Genomic DNA, 16637 nt, shown 5'->3' on the forward strand with positions numbered 1-16637 from the left:
TTGGCTAGATTGTGCTTGATGGGGACCGTTAACTGAATGCAGCATATTATATATTGCTTCGATAAATCTCCGACAGCCGAAGCATTCAATATCATGCAGAGCAGTAATCAGGGGAAGTCTTAATCACACTTTAAATGGTTTGGATTTATGTTCTGCTTTCCACAGGCTCCTGTCACTGCTGGAAAGGCACAGAGGCATGGTTCTGTGGTGGTCTGCCAGGACCTGGTCCAGTGCAGTGCCAGGGGCTGGGAGCACAGCCAGGGCACAGGGTTTGTGCCAGGGGTGCAGTGCTTGGGCCAACGAGGATGAACAGCCACAGGGTTATTCCTGGAGCTATTTGTACCTATTCAAAGTCCTATTTATGTTGCTTGCAGATTTTGGGGTAAAAAGGTTTTACTCTGGTGATGTAAACAGCTGCTCTTATTGCATCAAGGTTGCACAGATGTGTGGCAAGTCCTGGCTTTTTTCTGACAATGAAAAAGTACTTTAACATAGATTTTATATATATATATATATATATATATATTGAAGACATCCTCAGATAAAATCAAACCCAGCTTCTGTAATCTTTGGATTTTGCTGCTCCAGCCTTTTGCATTTGGTCCAGGAGATTAGAAACGCCTCCTGGATTTTTGTCAGGGAGTGGGAGAAGCAAAGAGCAACGACTGGCTTAAAAAATCCCAAACAAACCACAAAACCCCTAAATATAATTTTTAAACAAATTGATTTATGATTGATGACCCAACAGGACTTTCCATGAAAGTAAAACTTTCCAGCTGAGGGTCGTAGGCACAAGATGCGTGTGGGTCAGCTCACCGGCAGCCACTGCAGAGTATGGGAACCTTCCTCCCCAGCACCATCATGCACTCGACCTTCACCTTCACCCTCGCAATGATATGCAGATGTGCATGATGTCATCTCTCCTGGCCACAGGGAGAAAAAGAGGAGAAATCCTAGCAGAAAACAATAGCCCTTTTTGGGGGAAATTAACTGATTTGGTTAACTCCGCGCCCTGGAGCATGAGTGCAGCCACCAGGCATTGCCACTAGCTGGGGACTCTTGTTGGCGGGGGGGAGGTTAAAGGGCTTGTTAACCACATCTGGCTGGGAGAGCCCTGGGCTGTGGCTGGCTTTTCCAGCTCAGAAATACTTCGAGGGCCCTTTCAGCTGGAGAGAAGGATCCCCAACCCCCCTGCACCACATTACAAGTAGTTACACTGCCTGTGCCATAAATTACTGCTCTTGCAGTGGAAATTTGAACAAGACCCAAGTGGAGCTGAGACGCAGCAACTGAGACAGTTAAACAATAGTCCTACACACAGGAAACACTCAACATAATGGTGGATATAAGTTCCAAGGAGCTTTAGTATCTGACTGCTGAGTTCGTCCCCTCCACCTTTCGTTTTGTTTTTCATTCAGTTCCATGTTGTTCATGTCTCTTAATAGGGCATCTTTCATTATCATTATCCCTAATAGTGGTTTATTGTATTAGTTACAGTTAATTTAAATGTTACCGAAGCATTGAAAACAGATTGCAGATGTTTTGAAACAGATGTTATTTTAATGTTAAAACAAAATCATGAATATTTATGGATCATTATTGCCTGGGTTGAATTAGGCTCTTTAAATAGTAATGTATGGGCTTAACATCTTTTAGAGGAAATGCTCCAAAAAAGGTGAATGGAAAAACAGTGTCATATAGAGATGTGTAAATCATTTCTTCTGGCAATACTGAGTTTTCCTTCACGAACAGTCAACATTAATTACTGTTGTATTACTAAACCAGGTACTGTTCTTGTTCTATAGTTGTAGTTAACATATGACAAATTTTTTTGGAAACACTTTTCCAGCTCTCTATTCCATGGAGAAGGGGCCCACCAGCTCTGTGCAAGCAGACCTAAAACCCTAAGAATATTTTGAGGTGGAGTCATCTGTATTAAAGCAAAATAAAGTGCAGATGACGCAAGTGCACAACTCACTTGGTGTCAGTCTTTCCTACAGAAACACAAAGAGAGTTTGTTAATGCCACATGCAGACTGTCTCTGAGTCATATTTCTTTCTTTATGGAGATGAAGTTAGTCTTTAAAACATCAGCTCAAAATGGCCTTTCATTCATTACAAAGTTATTTAGTTACGGGTAGGTAACTCTAAATGACATTTCTACATCTTGCACTTTATTAGTTGATCCTAGCTGTTAAATGACATGGAGAGCTCAGCAGACTATGGCAGGGAGTTCAGTGTGTTTTGGCCAAATTTGGATGGGATCCAACCTTCTGGAGTTGAAATTTTGCCTCTGAGATGATGAGCCTCCGCACCTTCCTCTGGGAGAGCCTGGGGGCAGGGAGCGGGAAGAGAAAAGAAAAAAGAAAATACAGAAATAAGGTGAAAAATATAAAAAGTCTAAACACAGGGATGATTCCCTGCTCTGCAAAGAGGCAAGCAAGCGCTTCTGCTGCCTCTGACAAGTTGTGTCCTGTTCAGGAGAGGAACAGCCTGACAGCTTGTCAGCACTGACTTGGGGGGTGATACTGGGGTGGGAAGCAATGGGACATGTAACCACCACCCATCTTACTGCACTTTGCTTGTGTCTACTGGGATGATGTGCTCTAACCTGCAACATTGAGCATTTTTCTTTCTCCCCCTGCTCCAAATTTACTGCTTTGGAGGAAAGCCTGAGTTCTCCTGAAGCTGGCAGAACTCCTTGTCTACAGGCACAAAATCCCAGAGCAGATGGCCACACGTTTTGGCTAACCGCAGTGGCAGTTGTTGAGCATTAGGGTCTGTAATCTCATCCAGGAACATCTGAACAGCCTCCTTTGCTTCTCCCTCAGCTGAGAGGAGTGAGCATCACCCACACTTCTTGGGCTGACGTCAACCATAAACATCACCACTTTGCTGCCACAGTGCACAGCAGCGTTTTGCCCCAAGGCCTCATAACCTGCATTGTCGGGAAAGGACAGCAGTTATTATACAAGACTTTTCAGCTTCCACAGTGTGATCTATGTATAGATCACATTTTGCTACTGACCTGAGTGGTGGCATATAGCAGCCATGACTGCTGAGTTATCTTGGTGGCTGAGGGACAGCCACCATCCCTGAAGGGTTTGGTTGTGTTGAGGTCCATGGAGCTCTACCAATTGACTGCATTGAGGCGCCTGGCTACAGAGAACTTGCAGACTCACAGAAATGTTAGATTTTTTTTCTTCATTTCCAGAAACTGTCCAAGGAAGTTTTCTGTTGCAGTCAAATCTCTTGATTTAAAAGCTACACTGAGAAATACAACCAAGTGAAGAGGTGCTCCTTCAACAGCTTGAACTTGCACCTGCACTGCTTTCTTGTCCTGAGGATCATGGAAAACCTGGTACAGTACAGTACATTACATTAAGTAGGCTGCCAGAAAGGGAGTTCATTTAGTTTGATGACAGATTAATACTGATTCACAAATTAATTTTGTCTCTTTGTATATCAAGGGTGTCCGCAACTTATTTAATTTGTAATAAATATAATTATAGAAATGAATGAGCTATCAAGATTTTTAAAGTATGATCCATCAGTGTTGGCATGACTTGTAATCCTGGTCATTATAAATAAAATGGGTCTTTTGCAATATGGAATACAATTTTCCCTGTAGTTTGTCTCATTATTTTCTGACATGTGGGTTAATATTAAATTACTATGCCTTAATTTTCAAATCAGGCTCAATTTGTAAATAAGAGGTTAATAAATAACCTTTCCAGCTGGAGGCCTTATTGTGACTCCATTAAAATAAACTTTTAATTGAGATATTTGCCTCTTGGTTGAAGCCTTGACGGTACCAGCATTGTCCCATCCTGTACCTTGCAAAACAAAAAAGACACTTGCATGGCTGCCAGAAACCCCAATCCAAATTCCAATATATTCATATGGTCTTTTAGATGTCCAACATAACTATGTTATACCCTGACTTGCTCCACCTCCAGCTTCCTGACACACAGAGCGCATACAGAGCTGTTCTTCATTGTATGTGACCTTGCGCGCACTGTGAAAGCTGCAGGTGGTTGGAGCCTGCTGTCATATATTGTGCTGTACATCTTGGTGGTCTCTCTGGAAAACTCTGAGTTCTCCATTGAAGGCACCTCCAACTGGTGTTGTCTGGGCCCTGAACATAAACTAAGCTGGTTTGTGCTTTTCCCATTGCGGCTTGGCAAGCTTGGACAAAGTGCATTTCCCTTGTAGCAACATAATACACAAGTTCATTAAGGAAAAAAAACAACCAACCCCAAGACAACAGCTCTAAGATACAGTAGGAAAACTCAAAATCTCCCAGCCCACTCTTCAAGGAAGCAGATAGTTGCTCTATGAGACAGAAGTTGAACTAAGGAGCTTGTAACAGCAAATAGGCAATTTGAAACAGCAAATTTTCAGGCCTGAGCATTTGAGAAACTATTTTCAGAAGAGACCAACATGTTCATGTCTCTTTGCTTTGACCAGATCAGATCCACATCTTTCAACACCTGCCTGCAGCAAGCAGCCTTAGTCGCATGAGTGCTGTCTCTCTGTGCTTTCTTCAGCTATGAACAGTGGTAGGCTCAAAATTTGTTGTCTTGAGCAAAAAACAAACCACCACCACCAGAAGAAACATAACAGCTCAGGACTGGCTTCAAGCCCTTTTCTGTATTAATTATATGGTCTAGATTTAAGAAATGCTAATAGCTGCCAGCGTGGTGACAAAACCCCTGGAGGGGGTCTGGCTTTGCTGACAGGGAAGAAGTTTTGTCAGATTGAGAGTTCAGCAGTGTAAGAAGAGGGTGAAAGGCACAGGGAGTGTGAACAGCAGTTCTCTGCAGAGGACAGCTCTCTACTACAATGTGCAGGAGGAGGTCAACCCACCATGGGCTATCAGCCACTCCAGTGGGGTGGTCATTTGCCAAGCAAGTGGGAACCTCGAGGTAACAGTCCTCCTGGAGGCGAGTCACAATGGTTGGACCTCTACTCCATCCTTGTACTCACCTTTCTTCTTCATAGTACTGTTAAAATATGGTCTTTCACATTTCATCTGTTTTCCATTCTTTACACAGCCAAAGTGTTCTCATTGGATCCTCAAGTGTGACAGGATGGCCATGTGGTAATATAGCTAAATGAGACAAATTATGCTGCCTCGCTTGCACTATTTATGCTAGAGGAGAATCTTCTTTGGTTTTCAGCCTGATACCCACTTTGGTTCATCTGAAGATTTTTTTCCCCCTAATCTGATTAGGTTTTGTTTAATCTAACAGAGAGCACTGATTCATGTACACAAGACCAAGATTACAGTTCCAACCCTCATGGTTCTGTTGTAATTTTTTTTTCAAAGACCAGTAATGCAGCAATGTCATTCTTTAATAGCAGTTGTTTGATATAACTTAAAGTAAAAAAACCTTCTCCCCTCCATTCATGGGGTTTATTCTGAGGAGAAAAGACCTGCTTTGTTCGCCAGTTGTGCTCCAAAATGAACCATTTCTGAGCCCTGTTGAATCTGTAGAAACATCTGTAGACCAGAGCTTTTCCTGAAGTACCTTCAGCACTGAAATAAGGGCTGGGAAAGATGTTTTATCTTAGGCAATCTAATTGCAACACAGTACAATACTTTGTGTGTTAGCTGGAATAATTTTAAACAACACTTAACGTGGTTTTTCCTGTTGTAGGGAGAGACGATGCTAATCTAAAAGGCCCTCAGACCCTGACTTTATTTCACACCTTCTTCTTTTGGGAGATCTGCTTGAACTCAGCTTCTTACAAGTGAAACAGCTTTGTGGGAAGAGCAGGGGTGGAAAACAGCTTCTTGTGGGCTCCTTAGAGACTTGACTTTTCTGATACTGATTCACCCATGATGAAGCCAGCCCAGCTATCTGCATACTAAATTGCTTTAAAAAAATATAAATGACAGCTAAAACATTAATAAAGAAATATACTGATAATATTTTAGCTGAAAATACTTTTGATGTCACTTTTACAAGACTACTTGAGAAGTTATGCCTCAGCCCCATACTCTTCTAAATTCACGGTTTAGCTTTGGAAGATTTTAGGCTAAACTGTAGTTGTGCTACTAATACGTGTTAAATTTGGGAAGGCTTTTTGAATGGCATCAGATTCTAAATTCCCCTTCTAATCTGGGCAACTACAGGCCATTTTTTGGAAGTGTTCAATGATCACAAAGCTGCTCTCATCTCTAAGAAAACCCTTCTTAACTACTTTGGTGGCATTGATGCCTTCAACACCTGGACCACTGCTGATCTGTTCAAAAGGCTCCCACTTCCAGTTAGTGACGGAAATGCTGGGATTTCTTTCTTTTTTTTTCAAATTAAGTAGAAACCTTCACCTGGCTCAGCCCCAGTTTCTATTCCCTGAAAACATTCTTCATTTTCACTGACAGATCTCCTGACATTGCTAAGACAAGTGATCATTTCCTGAGAGCTCCTCAAGCAAGGTGAGACCTGTTCAGTTCTTGGATGGCTGCTAACAAGGGAAACTCACTGGCCTGCAGGAAGTGATTAGGATCACCATTTGGAGCACCCTCCTCAGCCTTTGCTGGTGTTACAGGGGTGCAGCCTCTTAGACTGGAGAGCAAAACCTGTTTTCTTCTCCTTAAGATCTCTCAGATACGGTAATGCCACCCACTTTTGGTGTGCCTGAAGAGACGTTTAATCCTCTGTGCACTTCATGTAGCACTATTGAATTTCACTTATCGTCATTATTGATGAGTGACACAGAGGTTAAATTATTCGCATCAAGACATTTAGCTCAAAAAAAAAAGAAAAAATTAATACATCACTTTTCAGTCAGTTGAGACACTTTGCTCAGATGCCAGTCAGATGGGTAAGAGCAACAGGGAGGTACCTTCTCAGTGGGCTGCTATGCCAGCTAGGAAATGGGGTCAATAAAGCCACCTGATTTACCAGGCTCTTGCTATATGATAACTGTGCAGCCAGGGGGAAGCGTGTTAGTTTCCAGCAGCACGGCCGAGGCGCAGAGACTGGGAGTGCCTTTGCTCCAAGGTCTGCAGCCAAGGGCAGGATGCTGGCGTTGCCAAAGGGTGGGGCAGCCCACCTACAGACTGTGGGCCTGGGGCTGCTTTGCCTTTCCAGGCTTGCTGCGAATCAGCCCCAGCAGTGCACCTCAGTCGCTGTTGCTGCCGTGGCTGTTTCCATCTGGGCAGGTGGCTGAAGCCCTTCACACACTGTACGACTGCTGTGCCACCACAGTCACACTGCCTTTTCAGGTGATGGCTGCTTGAGCGACAGGTCAACTGAGCAGTGAGCAAAAGAGGTAACAGATAAAAACGGTGCTTTTTTTTTTTTTTCTCTGAAAATCCTTTATATAAAGCTCTTACAGAGCTAAACTCTTCAAAAATAGATCTCTCATAGTTACATAAACATCACTACTTTGTTTTGTTTTCATCAGGGCCAGTAACCCCTCATGGTCCCTGGAATTTTGCAGATGGGAGATGCACTGGGAGACACAAAGCCATGAAGAATATCAGCTGTGCTTTGTCCAGAGTTTTGCTTCCTTCCCTGCTGCTCCCCTCATTTCATCTGACCTATTTTAACCACACAACCACTGTTGTACAAACCTTGGTACTTTGGCCAACATCCAGCTGTGAAATATGTGCTCTTCTTCTACATGATTCCCTCTGCAGGTGTCAGGAAAGCTGTTCCTCATGCTCCAGCATCAAAAAGCATAACTGTCTGTCTGTCAAACCCTGGCAGAGAGGATATTTGTGTGTGCAGAGCACTCTGGGGTCTTTCCCAAAGAGGAACAGGAAAGTCATAGCGACAGGGGAGAGAAAGGGTATTTGTGAAGGTTGTCTTTAACCGCAGGCTTTCTGTAGAGTGAACAGAGAGACAAAGGAAAGGGAAAGAGAGACTCCTTTAGAAGACATTAGGAGCATCAGACCAAGCTTCTGCTTGAAAGTCCTTCCTTAAACATCCTTTTTTTATGGAAACCAACCTGAGCTATACTTTATAAGAATTAAGACTAGCCAGAGCAACCTAGACCAAATATTTATGAAACCCTGTGCCCTGTTTGGTGGTGCAGGAGCAGGTATTGCCATGCCTGCTGCTCCTTTCTGAATACAGCCCTATAAAAGGTGGTAAAAATGTGATGGCAAAATAGCCTCTGATGGACAGACATAGCAGCCAGAGTTTACTTTTCAGTAAGCCATTGATACTTAGAGAGACATCCCCAGCAAGTTCATTATAGTTGAGCACAGCAGCTCTTTCAAAGTTGACAGCAGTCAGGCCACCATGCCCCCTGCATATCTGCCCAACTTGCCAAAGTTGGCAAAGATAATGGAAATAGGGAGGTGAAGAAACCTTTGTAATGAACCAGTGGTGCTAGTGCAATTGGAGGAATCTACAGTGGTCACAAGCCTTCAGCATGTGTGAAAGCATCACTTTTTTCTTTTTTTTTTAATTTTATTTTTACAGCAAACATATTTAATATAGCCATTTTAAGTTTTACATGAAACATAAATCAAGGAGAAATAAGTATATTGGCCACAACATAGGTTGTTTTGTAGCTTCTAAATTTCTTGAGTGTTAGGTCATTTTACTTGCAAGTTAAATAGCTGTCTGCAAGAGGCCTTGGTTGGTCATAAATTGTCCTTCCAATAATATAAAACACACCATTTATTTACAACATGTATGCTCTTCCAAGTAGATCCAACAGCTCATAAAGAACAAGAGTGCCTATGTCATCCCTACTGAGACCATTGCAATAAAGAACCATTGGAATAACTCTGTGCAATCAGATCCAGCAACAGTAGCTTTTATGGGCTCTTTCTCCCCTCCAGGAAAACCTGAGATATTAGTGCAATATTAAAGAGCTGTGATGGTTTTACCCATAGTGGGATCTTAATCCTCCTATGCTCCCACTGGTTTTGGGAGTGGAGTGAGGTTAACACTCACTGAAGAGGGTCAGAATCAGCCTTGTTAGGATGGTTTGCTTTCATAAGGGATATGATTGATTGAAAAGAAGGTTAATTGGATCTTATGCAGATGCCACAGTAGTATAAACTCCAATCTCTGGCTTATAAACAACATTTGCTGCAGAAGGGTTTTTAGCCACTAACAATTGGAGCAATGAGCCTTTTGATCCCTGTGTATTCCAGGATGGCCAAGCAGTAAAAACAGACGTGCTGGTACCTGACCTTGGGTAGGCTCTTAGGAAATCTTAGCCCAGTTTAAGTAATAAATATGCTCATATGCTGGTAGAGGTGTGCCCTGATCAAACTCTGAAGTGAAATACCCCCTAAAAGGAGCATTTGATCTAGATTAGAAACCCACTTTAAGTGTTTAAAGTAGAAAAGCAGTAGGAGCTGATCTGAGTCCCCAAAGCCTTTTGTCAACAGAAAAGCTCTGAACAATTTCCTTTTAATAATATTACTGCATTTTTTTAAACATGATTTCTGTAGTTTTTGGACTGTACAGAGGGGTGAGATATTTATCCCATGGATTTGCAGACTAACAGGATCATTAACTCATTAATCAACATCTTGTTCACTGGCTCAACCTCAGACAGTGCTGAGAGTGACTAGCTTGATGCAAGAGCTTCACAGCACTGTGGGATTCATCTCTCCCTGCTGGTGAAGGTACCTAATATAAACTGGCTACATGGTGTCTCCGTGCAATGTTTTGCAGAGGAAAAGTCACCCCATCCTACATGTCTAAACAGGGAAAGTTAATTCTATCTTAGGATAAGTCAACCTTTTGCCATGGATTATGAGAGAACCCTGATGATAGGGTAAGGATTTGTCCCAAACATACCTGATTTTACCAATCAGCTCAGCAGAGAACCTGCATGGAGGAAAATGAAGACATCCCCTTCAGTAGCTTCTGCATGAAACTGCTGGTTCCTTTGCACCAGGTGTTATGGATGATTCAATGGCCAACTGCTTTGCTCAACAGCTGACTTCATTCCAAGCTCATTGCTCTGCCCATGAGGATCACCTCTGAACAGCTTCCCCACCCTCCCTTAAAGCTGTAGCCCTATCTACACCAGCCCACTTCTATGAAACCAAGTTGAAAGTCATTCTCTTGAAACTACAAACCCTTGATCACAACCAGTGTATCTGTTGCTCACTGTATCACTGCTTCCCATCATATACATAATGGACAGATTCATTTCTCCTTCCTCCAAAACCAGTATTCAGCTTGTTGCTGTCATGGCCTATCACAGCTCTGCTGATCTGTCCTGTTTCTGTCTCTTTTGGGGCACTGATCAAGACAGTCAACAAGCAATTTTACCATGAATCTTCTGGTTGCCAAATTTCTCCAGCCCTTGTTTTAATTCCTTCTCCTGTGCTTTCTTACTGCAGTGTCATCCTCTGCCTCACTGCCTGTTTTTCTGCATCCCTATCACATTGTTGACTGGAAGCTCAAGGCAAGATCATTGCACATCCGTGCAGTGACTCACACACCAGCCCCATCAGCTCCTCACCAGCTGCTCCCAAGCATCACCAGAGTCCACTGACTGTGTTGATGTGATGACAGACCAAGACAAACCACCATTATCAACAAAAAGCAGCAACAACAGACACAAGGGATTATGAAAAAAATTACTTTTTAATGTACAAAAGGTTTATATACAGGTTCAGCATGTTACCTCCATTCTTATGATGTAGAAAACAGCTAAAAATGTTCTTAAGATATAAATTTGACAGAACAATTCACCTACAGTACTTTTAGCAATGATGTCTTCTATACATAATATATACAGTGCTGGAATGGTTATTTTAATACTTTTTCAGTAAATGAAAGAAGACCACCACTGAAAAGTCTGAGAAATCTCTAGTCATTGGAGATTTGGTTTTGCTTTTGTATTTGATCTTTTGCTAATGAGATATCTGTGAAGAGGAACTCAGTAGCCATCATTGCCCTATGCAGCTGTTCAAAAAAATCAGATTAGCAGTTGAAGGACACACAAAAGCCTGATCCATCTCAGCACAAGGGATGCCCAGTTGTACTCCAAGCATCCAGGACAACATACAATGTCCTAAAATATGTACTGCCCTTTTTCATAAATGCAAAGGCAAGGGCAAGGTCAGTAACTACAGGAGGATATATACAGCGGACTATAAAACAATCCCTTTAGACACAGCTTTCATGGGAGACACAAACAGCCAGGCACCTTGCTTTGACTTCCTGTCCTCATGCGCCCTGGACATCGGCAAGAGTCATGGGGGCCTTGAGGGGTGAAGGGTGGAGGTGAGTGTTCTGTGTGCACCCTCTGCATTTGGGATGAGGACGGGTGAGATTACAGGATGCAGAGTAGCACCTCCCTGAAACAGCCATACCCAGGACTACCCGGCAGTAACTCTGCCCCAGCCCACCACTGCCAAGCATGGTTGCTGGTGTACTGATATCACAAGGTTTGCCTGGACGTAACACATGGCATTTTCATGCCAGCCCCTGGTGATGCTTTGAAGAGTGAGCCTGACATCAGTTTGTGCAAAAGGAAAACAGACACCAGAAAGCACCTCTATAGAGCTGTCCCTGTCCTGTGCAGGTTACAGAGGCAGATGGAAATGAGAACACCACACACATATGAGGGGAGGAGGGGATACAGGAAGGGGAAAGTGAAGCTTGTCTAGTCAAACTGTGAGAACCTGGGGAGGGATGTCACACTTGTTCCCTGCCCTTCAACATATGGGATACAAAGCACTGGATGCTACCAAAGCAGGATGAGGAGAGCTTCGTCCAATGCAGTCAGAAGTTAAGCAAAGCCTCCTTTCCAAGCACATGCATCCCACCACTTCTACCCTTTTGCCTAATGACAGTAAAAATAAATAATGCAACTAAGACTTAATTCAGTGCCAGATCGGACAGGTCTGGAAACAGCTGGTCATTATTACAAGCAGTTATATTTTGGTGGAGGATTTGGCTTTGGGAGCTCCTGCTCCTCGCATCTCTTCCCCAAGGACATTTACAGGAGATTCCCACTAACCAAACTACTATTTTGACTCAAATACCTGTTTTGCTATTATCCAGATGTTTGCTTACACTGTAGACTGCAGGTGCAGTGCTGAATGGTACCAGGCAGAGTACAAAGAGTATATATATACTGTAGCACAAAGTACTAGCCAAACTAATGTCCTGGGCTTTCCATGGTATATTTTTTGGATACAGCAGCTCTTTTGATGCTGACCAAAGCTGTGGGACATGTTAATGTAGCAGCGGGTGCGTGCCAACCAGTGTCCTTGTAGGGCAGCGTGTATTAGCTCATGCTTGGCCTTGCATCAGTGCGGCCACGCACCTATTGCATGCATGGAGCCCAGGCAGAGCCCTGCATGGAGCATATTACACAGACAAAATCTGGACAGATAAACCAGCTCCTACAGTGCTGCCACAGTGCTGACCGAGCTGAAACGATCATAAAATTCTCTCCATCACCATCACTTTTGTATGCAAGCACCTCAACAAGGAAAACCCAACAGAAAGCGAAGCCATTGCAAAGCTGCACAGGGATATGGTAATGCATACTTCAGAGATCTGAAATTACAGATGCACGCGGGGCCCCCGCAGAAAGTCACTGTGCTCAGAAGGCGCAAAGTTATGCGTGTGTGTCAGTCTGCACGCTGGAGCCTTCTTGCCACGGGGGGATTATTTCCCAGTGATTGCTGTTCCCAGGCCTCTGCTCCACTCTGCACATGAGATAAACCACGTTGTAAACACATCTGATCAAAGTATGCATTCACCTTTTATGTGTCTCATCAATGTGTCTTTCCAATGTTTTCTCAGAAACACCACTATGTTTTTATAAATGTACATTTTATATACGCTTCTGGCAATACACTATGTTTGATTTTTAAAGGAAGAGAGGCCTCGGCTACTTAGCAAGAAAGCATGGTAAGGCACTTTGCTGAGAAGCTGTTTGGAATCAATGCTCTTTGCAAGGTACAAAGGTATTTACGGTATAAAACAATACTGCTGGCAGAGGGCTTGTTTGGAGACATAACTAAACCCTACTCTCATCAGAGCAGAATATATAGTATGGCTTTTATTCTGATCAAAACCACATCCTCCCATTTCTTTCTGGGGTGGGTTGAAATGTGAATTTTTGCAAACATAACTAAGGGAAAATGGTGGGGAGTGCTATTTACAGGGCTGCTGGGGAGGGAGGGTTTCATCTCTAACCACGCTCATGCTGTCTCCTAGCTTGGTGGTGATATCGTTCAGTGCTCTGGCAAACCAAGCCAGAAACTAATACTAGAGGTGCACCCATGTGGTGCTGAACTGCATGGGTATAGTTTACATAGTTCTGTACAGAGACTTTAAAAAAGAATTATTTTTAATCCCTTTAAAGTATTTAATACTTATAAAAAAACCCAAAAACCTATGCTATTGAAACAGATCATTTTTGAAAAGCACATTCATAAAACTGCTTCATGCAGAGCCCCTTAGATAGCACTAAGGCTTTGTGCTTTACTGTTATGACATCATGTTTAGAAATTTACTCTCTTCTGCCAGCGTGGTTAGCATGGAGCTCATATCGCCTATTGCCATATTGCTTATTCCCGTGGGTATGGTGGGCAGTGTCAGAGAGTTTCGTGGAGTCGTCAGGCGAGAGGAGTTCTGGGAGAGGTTCTGAAGGATGCTGGGGCTCAGGGTTCCTGACATCAGGCTTGAATGATCCCCATCGTCCATGATGGCATCAAAATCTATCTGGGGTGGCTCAAGACCTTGTGAGTCCACTGTACTGGACACCTGGTTCGCACCCGGAGAAGGCAGAGTGGCCGGCTTGCTGTTCAGTGCGCACTGCTGCTGTCTGACCCGGCAGTCTGTGTGATTATCAAAGCTGCTGTTCTGTTCGTACATGTGGATTTGACCGTAATAGTACATCAAGTTGTTTTCCCTTGTGCTGTCCGTGCACTGCTGGGCTGGTGCTGGCAACATGTCATTGGTTCTTTTATGCATGGTCTCTGCTGCCTCCTGGCCTGGGCTAATATTGTTTGTAGGGTGGGGAGTTCTCATGTAGCCCAGCTGTTGCACAGTGCGGAGGCCTCGGGATCTGTTGGCTGGGCTGGGCTCTGGTGGAGGATGAGGCTGGACCATGCTGGGTGCATACGCCTGCGCCACTGAGCCCATCATGCTCTGCTGAGGCTCAAAGCTGGGCTGGCTGGAGGTCATGACGGGCTGATGAAAGGCCTCTTGAGTCATGGGGAAGTTCAGGTGGGTTGCCTGAGCTGAGTAGTTCTGCTGACTCGGCTCGTGCATGACCTGGCCCAGCATTGTGTTCTCGCTGTTGCTGCCAACCATTAAAGAAGGGTCAGCTGCCATATCCATTTGCTGAGGGTGAAGGTGGGGTCCAGACTTTGCTGCCATGCTACTACAAGAAGGAGTGATCTGATTTGGGTTGCCACTAATTGCACTGGGGCTCAGCATCTGATGAGGTTGGTTATACCCAGTGTGCAAGCCCAGATCAGGGCTCATACCAGTGCCTAGGCTCATTGGCTGCTGCCGCAGCTGCATACAATTTAGCCTTTGGCCATCCATGCTCACATTTCTTTGCATAAAGCTCTGCTGTGTTACGTTCATACTGTTCTCCGGCAGCTGCATCTGTTGCTGATTGTAGTTCTGGTACTGACCAAAGTTTTGCTTCTGCTGGACCACTGCTAAGTTCCCTTGTGAAAATTGTTGCTTCGACTGATTAGACATCATATCAACTGTACCTGAGCTGACTTCATTCCACTGGACCGGCATGTTATTTTTATTCATGTCTGAGGAAGCATCAAAGCTCATGGGACACTCTGTCATCATGGGTCCCAAGTGGCTCATGCTCGCCTCAGCCACAGCCATCCTGCGCTGGCTGGGCAAGGCTGGAGGTTGCAGCTTCCCGCTTCCCTGGAAGCTCTGCATCTCGTTGCCATACCCCATGGAAGTGCTCTCAACTGCTGTCCCATTGCTCTGGGATTTGATGTACTGCACCACGTCATCTGGCAGCATAATGTCGTCATCTCCGATGGACGCCTCCGTCTCCCCAGACATGGCCTCCATGGCAATGTTTTCGCTGATGCTCAGTGGCCGGGGTGAGTAGGTGTGCCGGGGCAGGCTCCCGTCTGAGCGCCCGTAGCTCTGGAGGCCAAAATTCCTCCTGTCAGCGGGGTGTGGAGGATGGAAGGGGTTCATGCTGCTGGTGCTGTTGAAGCGGTGAACTCGTTGGAGGGCCTGGGGGTCTCCAGCAGGTCTCCTCACCGGGTCACTTGCCCGCCTCGTGCAGTTGCCCTGCACCTCATGAGGAAATGCGGCAGCTGATGGGTAGCCATAGGTGTTACCATCGCTGCAACGCCTGGGTCCTGGGGGGAGGCGGACGGAGGGCAAGGTGGGGTCTGGTCCATCCATTAGTGAGATCCTGTTCTTCAGGGTCATCCTCTCCATGTTTGGCAGGGGAGTTGGGGGAGGGCCCCCTGTGGCAGCAGCGTACTTGGCTTTCAGCCTATAGTGCTGAGCTGGTGTGAGGTTCAGCAGACCCGGCATGCCGCTGCACTGGCTTGCCTCACTCGAACGACGGGAGGCATCCGTCGAAATTGGGTCATAGGAGTCAGCAGAGCTTGTGTTATTGGGACGGTGCCCAAGCTGCGAAGCCTCGCTGGAACGGCGGCTGGAGAAGTAGGGGGAGATCCCTGATGATCTGCGGCTGACGGTGTAGGCAGAGCTGATGGTGCTTGTTGTGCTATCACGGCGCTCGTTGAGTTGGTTCAGCATTGTAACCTCATTGACAGACAGCTCCATTATTCTGGGATTAGGCAGCGTAGCAGAAGAACCACCACTGTTTTCTAGAATGGAGCCTGAGAGAAAGTTTACAGGGAAGAAAAGGTTCAATTAGCTGAGAAATTTCACTTACGAGTTCTTAGTGCCAAATACAGACACACATAGCCAACCCCAAATATTTTATTGGAACGATAGTGAATTTCATTTGCTGTCAGTGAATTCAAAGCTTCTTCTCCAGCATTGTGTCCATGCACAAAGAGCAAGAAGGCTGAGGGAGAAAACAAGAAGTCCCTACTGCAGTCTTTGCAATGTGTACCTCATTGATACTCAGCTGCTGAGGAAGTACTTCCACATGGGCTTCTCTTAGAAGGAAAATGTAGGACTGGTGTGAACAGAGCCAGAGGGACAGCACATAGCTACAACCACAGCTGCTCACCAGCACAGATGCACAGCAGTCAGGGATAGGAGGCTGAGAGCCCAAAAGTTGACATTCAAAGGCTCTTCCCAGAGTACACCAATAAGCTCCAATATACTAAGCCCCAAGGTTTAGTAAAACCCAGGCCCTATGCCTTATGACTTCTTGGCAAAGCTAGAGGAGCACTGAAGGGTTCATAAAAATGCCTTTATCAGGAATCCCCAGCCAGGGGGAACTAGAATATGAAGCTGCAGGCAACAGACAGGAGCTCTCAAAGTGACAAAAGGCCTGTCAGAGCAAGATCAGGGACGGAGGGCTTGTCTGGATTGCTGCTGTGCTCCAGCAGTCTCCTAGGAGGCACGTTTGCCCTGGGGGAACTGTTACTGCTGGAAAAAACCTCAAGCAGTCTTGCGCCTGCCACCAGGACAGTGAGGGCAGCTGTGGCTGGGTCCTGCGCAAGCCCAGAAACATGGACACCAACACCTCTGACTCCCTCTA

At 45.0% G+C, this 16637-nt stretch overlaps 1 protein-coding gene and 1 long non-coding RNA gene across 6 annotated transcripts in view; both read right to left on the minus strand.

Annotated features, from left to right (window-relative positions):
- Nucleotides 1-1546: 1546 nt before the first annotated feature.
- On the minus strand, nt 1547-9898 carry LOC115947295 (uncharacterized). 3 transcript variants are annotated; one of them, XR_004549599.1, is made up of 4 exons: nt 9782-9898; nt 7588-7716; nt 3028-3357; nt 1547-2937 (listed from the first exon to the last, which is right to left on the minus strand). It is a non-coding gene; the product is annotated as an uncharacterized lncRNA (long non-coding RNA). The 3 variants fall into 3 exon arrangements; XR_004081236.2 differs by having other exon boundaries at nt 1547-2330; nt 2611-3357; XR_004549598.1 differs by having other exon boundaries at nt 1547-3357.
- A 662-nt stretch (nt 9899-10560) lies between these two features.
- The window catches only part of GLI2 (GLI family zinc finger 2), a 197389-nt gene continuing 191312 nt past the window's right edge, over nt 10561-16637 (minus strand). For 2 of the 3 annotated variants that reach the window (XM_031053149.2, XM_031053150.2), the window contains one exon: nt 13445-15801. In XM_031053149.2, the coding sequence (XP_030909009.2) occupies nt 13445-15801 (2357 nt within the window). Of the gene's footprint in view, nt 15802-16637 lie in introns of all 3 variants that reach the window. The other variant, XM_005153809.4, reaches the window with a different exon arrangement.

Source organism: Melopsittacus undulatus, chromosome 4 (assembly GCF_012275295.1).
Source record: "Melopsittacus undulatus isolate bMelUnd1 chromosome 4, bMelUnd1.mat.Z, whole genome shotgun sequence".
Taxonomy (NCBI): Eukaryota; Metazoa; Chordata; class Aves; order Psittaciformes; family Psittaculidae; genus Melopsittacus; species Melopsittacus undulatus.